The following is a 9,557-nucleotide window of genomic DNA, read 5'->3' on the forward strand; positions in this document are numbered from 1 at the left end:
TCCAGTCTAGGTGCTGGGGTGGGGGTTGTTTTTAAGGCACTGGGGGTGAAGCTGAAAGCACAGCCTTCGGAAGAATGCTCCATGGGCCTCGTACTCCTTCAGAGACACCTGACCTGGAAGTCGAGTGATGCGCTCTTGTCAGCATAGTTCCCAAAATATTTTGAACTCTTAAACTCTGTAGTTTCTGGCTATTTAGACCTCCTAAGTAGCAGAAGAAACTTCTGTTATAATTATCTTACATGGTCCTTTAAAAACAAAAACTTTCAGGTGTCCCCAGGGTGAGTGAGGGAAGGGTAGTGGAGACAAGGCCATCTTGCTGTGTACTATAAAAACTCATCCCAAAGGCTTAAGAGAAACAGCCTGCAGAAAGAGGGCAATTTAGTCAGGAAAACTAGTGTTGATGAGTTTTCACTTTGGAATTTTCAGTATGGCAGTATAAAGCAGGGAGAGTTCTAATAACCACACCAGGAGCGGTTTTCGTTCCAATAAGATACAACAGACCATTTTAATAATTTCAGCTGGCCTGAGGTTGTGTTAGCCTGAAGCAGAGGGAGTGTGGCTGTGTCATAGTGGTGGCTCTGCATGCAGGATTACCCTTTCCTTGGTTGTTCATCAAGACAGCTTCATCATCAGCTTCTCATTGTTAGCCCACCCCAGCCCTGTTTTGATATCTAGGGCAAGATGACTGGGTATGCAGCAGGAGCCCTAGGATAGAAGATGAAAGCAAGAAAGGGAACTGAATTTATCAGGGCTCAAATGCTCTGGAAAACAAGGACTTTCTGTCTGTTAACCAGGAGTGTGACACTGATCAGGAATGGAAGAAATATTACCCTCAATGCACCAGACTTGTGGTCTAGCTCAATTAGATAATATTTTGTGTCCATCCCTCAAGACAGTGGTGTTCAAATGGTTTGATTCCATGGACTACTTTGGTGAAACCAGAGGCACCTTTTATAGATTAGTTTCTAGCAGCTCCTACTGACCACTCAACAATAAGAACCACTCTCAAATAATAGGTCGAATGACACCAAAGCTAGCTGAATTTAATCAATTACCGATTTAAACATAGGCATTACTGTATCGTACATTTTCGACCAGATGCCCAGTGTGGATCCCCAAAGAATACTGGGAAAATCCACTAGAGCACATGTGGAAACCACTGCACCATGCACAGCACAAATCAAACACTAAAGTCAGTTTTTGAAAAATTATAATCTCCTTAAAAGGTAGGTTTCCCAGCCCCAGCTGTTGTCTTACTGATACATTAAAATATTATTATAGCAAGAGACTGTGAACATCCTTTGGTTCCCTTTGTAATGAATGGCTTGGTGCCACTGGTAGAAAAAACATTTCTGAAATGAATAGAGTATCTTTCCTTATACTAGAGTTGAGCCCAGCATTTCCCAAAATGCTATGCCGGATGCCCAGTGAACTGGTTTTCATCTCTCTCAGCAGCCCTGTGTCCCACAGGAAAGGCTTGTCCCTGAATTCAGCCTCTCCATCTCCTAGAGTCAGTTCATGCCGCAAGGCCAGCCTGGGCCAGCCGCTTTCTACCTGAAAGGGGGAGGATGAGCACTCCATCGGTGAGGGCGGGTCCACTGTCCTGGACCTTGTAGCATGGCCATGGGGAGCCTGGTGATGGTACTAAGGGACCATTTCTCAAACATCAGTCCAGGGCCTGTGCCACCTTTCACCCCCGTCCAGGATCTCTCCATGTGACTCAGATGGAGAACAGAGAAGGGCTTCCTCTTCTGAGAAGCAAGCAGCTGCCTAGGTACTGTTGCAAGTGATACCTCCACTGTGTTAAATTACAGGTCCTAAATGGAGATGAGATTATTCAAACAGGCAAGTAAACCCTGTCGTTCTCTAGCCGAGCAGTTCCCAGCCTGGCCCAGTGCACTGGCCTCCTACACATTCCAGCTCCTGACTCCCCACCCTTGACATCCTTCCTGTCAGGCCTGGACCAGATTGTTCTGTCTTTCAGTCCAGGCAGAATCACAATGTCAGAGCATCTTTTGTCAACTAAACATGAGCTTCAAAAGTCCCTATTTGATTTTTTTTTTCTTTTACTTTTTGTTTTATTTTGAGAAGTTGGCAGTGAGGGGAATTACAAAATGGAGTTTTTCCACTTAGAAACTTTTATCGGTTTGGGGGAGAGGAGTTGTTTGGCTTCTGTTGTTACTCTCATAGTCAATAAATAATTACAATCATTCTTAACCTCTTGGTAACCCTTTAAGAATCAAATGATGTTTTATAATGCCTAATTTTTTTATAAACCTGGAAAATCCTAGAGATATGCTAGTCTAATGAATATTCCTTAGTATTGAGGCCTTATAGATTAGCCTAATGTTGAATTATCTTTTTTCATTATTTCAAGAAATTTGTTTTTCTGTCTAGGGATCATAGGGCAAAACATCAGATTTGGCTCCCAGTCCTTATTTTCTAATAACCATGGGCCAGTCCTTACCGACTGACTGACTTGGAAAAGATCTATACTTATTATCCCAGTAAATTCCACTGGCTGTAATTTTTTAAAATTATTATCATTTTTTTAAAGCCTCATGGATCTTTCTTTCTTTGAGTTTTGCCTATCCTTCCAACAAGATACTCACCTTCCAATGTCAAAAGCATACTAGATTAGTGGTTAGTTAATAATGCTGATTTTGGGTATTTTACCACCTGAGTTCTCCATCAGGGAAAGGAAGAATTATTTTTTTAATGATAGTAAGCATGAGCTGGGTTTTGGTTTTTATACTGTTGAAACTATGACCACCACACTGCTGCCTTACAGATCCCTGCCCCACCCCAGAGTAGGGAAGCGTCATTTGATGCTGTGTCTGTACTTTTATCTAAATCTCCCCCCTGCCCCCCCGCTCCTTGGGCAGTGGTCTTTACTCTGTATCCGCTGCAGTGAGTTCCCTACAGAGCCCCCGTGGGCCCGGTGTTGCTGGCTTCAACAGCAAGGAGCAGCGCCAAAGCCTCAGTCCTCCTGTCCTCTCCAAGCCTGACCGTGACTCACCTTACCATGCTTTTCCCCATAAATGCAGAAGCTTCTGGGGTAGGAAAGCTCCTTTTGGCTTTGGGGGTTGTTCCTCATTTGCCATTTTCTTTTTAATTTCATGGGCATAGGCAAAGCCAGCTTTTCTTGGCATTAACTTCTGGAATGATTTACCTCGCTGGTAGGGTGTTTTTTGTTTTTTTTTAATTTAGATGGCCCTACTTTTCTTGAGATGCTTTTTTTTTTTTTTTTTGAGGGGGGGGGGCTTTTTCTCCCCCCTCAGGTTTTCTTTCTTCTTTTTTTTTTTAATGTGTTTGTATTCAACACCCTTTGGCTCCAAAATACTGGTTCTAAAGCGTGTGTTGTTGTTTTTCAGAGACTCAAAACTGAAATGAAAGCACTCTCCATGTCGGGTAGCTTTCCTGGAGTAACTCTGAGCTGGAATGAGTCCAGGAGCTTGTGTTCTCTGTTTGTTTTCATGTGTTATGTTTATGGCACCCCTCTCGGCCACACCTCCCTACCTGTATCCAAGTAACTCCCTGGTCTGAGCTTTTGGCTGCTTTCCCCCCTCTTGCGTGTTGCATCCTCACTTTGTTGGTGACTATAAACTGCCACCATGTGTTGTTTTTATCTTGAGCACAATGTGAGTTCTCTGCAAATACAACTGATGTGCCCTCTTTGGGGGCTAAGGACCCACAGATCACTTGCACTTCTCTGTGAAATGAAACCTCTGGTGCTTCTTTCTTTGCCATCTAATGTCCATGTTTTAAATTTGACCAAAAGCACTTAATACAGTCAGGCAGCCTGACCCTGTGTTGCATCGTCTGAAGTAACACGTGGTGTCACTTTACCATGATATCTTAGTGTCCTGAGGGATTATTAATAACACATCCTGCTATGCTGACAGGACAAAAAGAGAAAATAAGCACAGACCCGTTGGACTCGGTGTGCAGAAAGAGGCAGAGACGTTCCATTGATCCAGAAAGCATCATGCGTGCAGCAGTGTGATAGAAAGTGTTAGAACAGTCATTCTAAAGATATTATGGTATGATTTCCTGTGTGGAGCCGGAATAAAGCCATGATTGGTGTGTTGTAGGAAAAACGGATCGTGTCCCTGGATTCGGCCAACACCAGACTGATGAGCGCACTGACCCAGGTGAAGGAGCGGTACAGCATGCAGGTCCGAAATGGCCTCTCTCCCACCAACCCCACCAAGCTTTCCATCACGGAGAATGGTGAATTCAAAAACAGCAGCTGCTGACGGCCTTGGTGACTAGACAGACTGTGGGAGGAGACAGAAGGAAATGTCCCCGCTCTCCTGTCCCCTGCCCTTCCCCCAACCCCACCAGGTTTACAGAATGTTGCTACTTCAGAACAGCAGTGAGGTGAGAAACTCAATTGAAAAAGGAACCTTGTCTTTCAGGGCATAAGGCGAAGACTTCCAAGGTCGATGCTTTCCCCCGTGTCTCTGTGTACATAGGGAACTTAGTTCTGGGCCATGTACAGAAAATGCCACTGTAATATACCCAAAGGAAGTTAATAATGTAGATTACCTTTTTAATTATTGCTATTTTTATTATTGTTTTTCTCTTGTTGAAAGCACTGCAGTTGTTAGTTGTATGAGTGAGAAATGAGCCCAGTGGGTCAGTAGGTAGAGACCCAGTGTCTGTCTGTCTGGTAGAAGCTCACGGCGTACAATAGAACATTGTCAGAATCAATTTTTCAGGGATTCATCTGCCTGTTTAAAAAAATCCCACTCCGGCCCCCTGGTCCTTTAGGAAAACATGCAAATACTAAGGTCTAAACAAAACAGTTAATCCCACTGATCAACCAAGACTGGCTCTGGATGGACAGCTACTCCACTTTGGGGATACGCTGCTTCAGAGGACACAGACGAGAGCTCTTGCATCAAAACTGGACTTTAGGAGTGAGTTCTATTGAACTCCTGTTGATGTTTTATCCCTTCTGTCTATAGCAGATGGGAATTTTCCATTTTAGATAGGGGGCTGTTTTTTTTTACCCCAGTTGTAATAAAGGGTGTCCTCTTTCCTCTTTAGAGTTTACAAAACTATAAATATTTGTGTCTCTACACACCATCTCCACCTTCCCACACACACTGCCCTTCCCTCCCCCATGGTGGCAGCAGCGTCACCAACAGGGTTTACTCTCCCCTGGAGAGGTTCTTCCAATATGCTGTCCATAAATCATCCAAAACAGACACCCTTTCTTCCGCACAGAAAAGGGCTAACCACACCATAGCAGGAATCTCTGACTACTTCCGATTTAAAAACAAAACATTTTCTATTTGTAAATTATAATTTTTATTTGGGATAAAGATTTTATTCATTATACTAGCATATCTCTAGGCAGGGTAATCTTATCTCAGTCTTTAACTTTTAAGTTGCTCCTTTAATCACTTAAGTAAAATTTGGGAAGGAAATCCAGATCTGAAGCGTCACTCTGAAAAGTGATGACTCCTCTTGTAAGAAAAGAAACCCTAAGTGGGGGGCAGCGCGTTCCGTGTGTTGCCCCCATGCTCTCAGTAGATCATCAGTAATTACTGTCTCACCAGTAGTCATTCTTGGCTTTGGTGTAGGACAGAAACAGTCGTGGAAGCTGATTGGTTTCCTTTTTTCCAGAGGTGTGAATTGTCATCGTGAATGCAATCCTGATTATCAGAAGCATAGAATGTTACATATTAGCCATTATATATACAAATATATATACATATCTATTCACACATGTGTACATATAGCCACACAAATAGAACTCGTTCATGCCTTCTGTGCTGTGAGATATAATGTTAAAAGGGTGTTGAATCTCTTTAAGCAAGATCTAAGGAGCTGTTTCATTTGGCAGAGAACATTTCTCAAGTTCATGCTCTTTTAAATGATAAACTTTAAGGAAATTTTTAAAAAGGAAAAGAGGTGTGGGGGAAGAAAGACCGGAGGGAGCCCTGTGCAGGAGTGAGTGTTTCTACATAACAGAATATTTGGAAGGGAACAGGAGAACGTTTATCTATTGGGTCCTCTTTTGAGTGAAGCCTAGACAGCGGCCCCGAGTCCCTTTCGCTGTGCCCCAGCTTATATTCTGACACTTTAGCGCTGCCCTCTCTCAGGTGGGTCTCTGTGTTGGTCCTTGTATCTCAGCAGCCTCCCCAACCCACGAACTTTTAAAGCATTTCCCTTCATAACACTCCCATTTGTGCCAGTCAGAAATCTCAAACAGAAGTTTCTCACAGTGCTTATCTGATCTGCAGACCTCATGCCCACATGTTTGGTACCCATGTATTTTCTTGACCCTTTGTGGTTATTTTACAAATTCTTCTCTCTCCTCTCCAAGCTGAGGGCACACTGTAGTCAAAATCATTTATTTAAATGGGGATGGGGGGTAACCAATTCTGCAGTAGTGCCCTTTGTTGGGAGAGAATAACATAAACATAGGTCCGCTGTTTCTCAGCTTTAGCCAGGTTTAACTCTAATTCATTCTTCGTAAAAAGCCTTCAACTGTGCTGCAGAAAACCTGGTAAAAGTATCGTTGGTGTCAAGGGCCTTACGTATGTAACATGGGTGATGTGCTGCTTGAGGTTCGGAAGCTCTCAGATGCTGGTTATGGGTTACAGCGGGCTGGTAAACTTACCTGTCCTGGGGGCCTAGACACAAAACATCAAATGTGTTTTTGGTGGATGCAGTTTATCTTGTTGGCATGTGGGAGCTCCTTAGAGCTGCCTACTTTGGAAGATTAAATGCCCAAATGTTTGGATAGATTATGCAGCCCTCTATTATCAGGTTATCTCGAATGAAGAGAAGAGAATAAAAAATAATAAAGTTAGACATAAGCTAGAAGTTCAGAGTTGTTGCCAGATGTTAAATGTTAGATTATCCTTTGAGCCTGTTTCTATACAAATATTTTTCTGAGTTTTTCTTTAGAAAATGCTGCAATCTATAGAGCTTATCCTGAAAGGTTTTTTTCTCAAGTATGGAAGAAGACAGCAAGAGCTGACTTTTTAAGGAGGTATAGCTTCGCTGGCTTTGCTCAGCCCCAGTAGGTACCAGCCTCTGTGCTATTGGGAGGAGAGACATGGGGAAGAAGCGGGTGGACTCAGATGGCCCGGCCTTGCACTTCTACCCAGCACATCGCCACATTGTGTGCACTGCAGAGAACAGGATTGTGTGGAATTTGGAGATCAGGGGGCATGCTTACTAAGTTTAGCTTGTCCCACTACCAGCCAAACGTAGCCATTGACAAGAACAGTGCTGATAGGATTCAGGAAAAGAGCTTCATATTCCCCTTTTATATCAATAGGCCAAAGGAGTTACATTTCCATCAAGTCATCATATTCCCTGAGTCTCTGCAATATACTAAGCGCTGACAGAGGGGAGGTTGTAACTAAGCAACTCGAGCACTGTCTGTGTGCCGGGCTCTATCGCCCAGGTGCCGTTGGGGTCTGGGGCAATCTGTCGGCAAGAAAGATAGAAAAATGAGATAACCATGCTGCTGTAGCTTTTGGCTTTTTCCACTTGGTATCAAGTTGGTCAGAATTAGCTTTTTCTGGGCTGCTTCCACCTTTCCCTGTGATGCTGTCAGGGGAAGGGAAAGCAGAATTTTCTGTCATGACCACTGTGTGCCCTTGAGAATGAGCTTGACTTTAAAAGTCAGGCTTCTCACATCCTAGTCTGCCTGTGGTCTTTGCTTGTGGATCTGCAATTCTGTCCACCCTGTCCCCAGAGGTACACCAGGTTGGGAGCAGTTCTTTTTTGGAAGCCCCAGAGTGAGACAGTGGCCATCAAGTGAGCTTGCATTGGTGTTTGTTTTCCTTCCATTAGGTTTAGCCCTAGTTATGTCCAGTTGGGAGTTCCTGAGAAGTCTGGTTGTGGGATTGAACTTGGGGAAGGAACCCTCTTCAGGATGACCAAGTCCCATATGACCCTGAGCCCCAGGCCTGCCACCAGACTGGACTTTGTCGCTGGGCCTGACTCAGCAGCTCCGAAGCCCATGCCACAGCTTTGCTGACTTTTCAGCCACGCCTTTGGAGGCCACCTTCTCCTGCAGAGCGGAGGGGCTTTCCTCTCCCGTCACCTTCCCCTTTCAAGTCTAGCAGTGAAACCTCCTGTTTGCCCCAACAGTAAACAGTTGCCTTCCCACCCCTACCTGGGGGCCAAGAATTTGTTTTTATTTATACGTCAATTGGAAAGACCTATTTTACTAGTTTTATTATGTTTGGTTTTTTTAAATATATTTTTATTGACTTCAGAGAGGAAGGGAGAGGGATAGGGAGATAGAAACATCAATGATGAGAGAAACTCATTGATTGGCTGCCTCCTGCATGCCCCATACTGGGGATCGAGCCCACAACTCAGGCATGTGCCCTTGACTGGAATCAAATCTGGGACCCTTCAGTCCACAGGCCGACACTCTATCCACTCAGCCAAACTAGCTAGGGCAGTTTTTTGGTGTGTTTTTTAAGTAAGATATACTGGGGTGTTGAATTTTTAAATAGAATCTCTTCTGTGTTTGAGTGATTGCTTTAGTTCCAGAAGCATTCTCTTGTGGTCATGACCCAGTTATGGAGCTCTTGAGTTTAGGAAAGACAACAGTGATGAAATTTGCATGAGATATGATAAATATCTCATGAAGAGTGAAAGAAACTGAGGAAGATAACATGATCCAAAAGGGGACTGTGCACAGCAGCCTTCTCAATAGCCCAGAGGTTCAAGGAAACGGGAGGATTTACAGCCTTGCCTGCACTTAAAATACATAGGTATGTGGAGAGACAGTTTCTGTAGACACCATGTGCACACCCACACAAAACACAAATCCTGGGCTTCCTCTTTCTGAATGTTAATCCACCTACAGAGCAGTGATTCCCAAACTTTCTTGGGTTGTTTAGATTTTGTTCTCATTTATTAGATTGTATGACAGTGGTTCTCTCTTTTTAAAAATGTACCATATGTGTTATATGTGTGTGTGTGTGTGTGTGTGTGTGTGTGTGTGTGTGTGTGTGTGTATTAAAGTAACTTGAAATTGATTTAATTTGACATTGTCTCAAGAACCCTAGGTTTCATTATTGATACCTCAGGGTGTCATAGAAAGACAGTTGAATCTCACTGATCTGGATTCAGATCGGTGAAGATCAGTGGGATCCAGAAAGAAGCAGTTTTGGTTCCTGATCAGTTAGTCCTCAGGTGTTTGCATAACTAACCCAGCTGGACTTGGCAAATGCAGTAAGCCACCCAAGGAAAGCAAAATGGTAGTTTTTGCCCAAATTTCATCATGCATTTTAATTTCCTACTCAGTTCTTATTTTTCAATCAAATGCCCTCATTTTTCCCTAGGGAATTTTTTAGTTTGGGACCTAGAACCAGATGTACCTGCTGTAGATAGATTATCACAGAAGCTGTGTTTTAGGAGCCTCCATCATCTGTGTGGGGGTACACATTTGTGTATAAATAACATATCTGTGTCATTTCTAAACTCCCAAGGGGAAAATTTCAATTTCCAGTTCACCAAAAGATTAAATACTAAGTGAGTCAATAACCCCTCTCCTGCAGAGAAGTTGA

General features: G+C 43.5%; 1 protein-coding gene across 3 annotated transcripts in view; it reads left to right on the forward strand.

Annotated features, from left to right (window-relative positions):
* Positions 1-5,643, forward strand: part of RASAL2 (RAS protein activator like 2) — a 264,165-nt gene extending 258,522 nt beyond the window's left edge. For 2 of the 3 annotated variants that reach the window (XM_008145887.3, XM_008145888.3), the window contains exon 18: positions 4,095-5,643. In XM_008145887.3, the coding sequence (XP_008144109.2) occupies positions 4,095-4,259 (165 nt within the window). In that variant the 3' untranslated portion in view covers positions 4,260-5,643. The remainder of the gene's footprint in view (positions 1-4,094) is intronic. The other variant, XM_054712291.1, reaches the window with a different exon arrangement.
* The last annotated feature ends 3,914 nt before the right edge of the window (positions 5,644-9,557 follow it).

This window comes from Eptesicus fuscus, chromosome 22, assembly GCF_027574615.1.
Source record: "Eptesicus fuscus isolate TK198812 chromosome 22, DD_ASM_mEF_20220401, whole genome shotgun sequence".
Classification (NCBI taxonomy): Eukaryota; Metazoa; Chordata; class Mammalia; order Chiroptera; family Vespertilionidae; genus Eptesicus; species Eptesicus fuscus.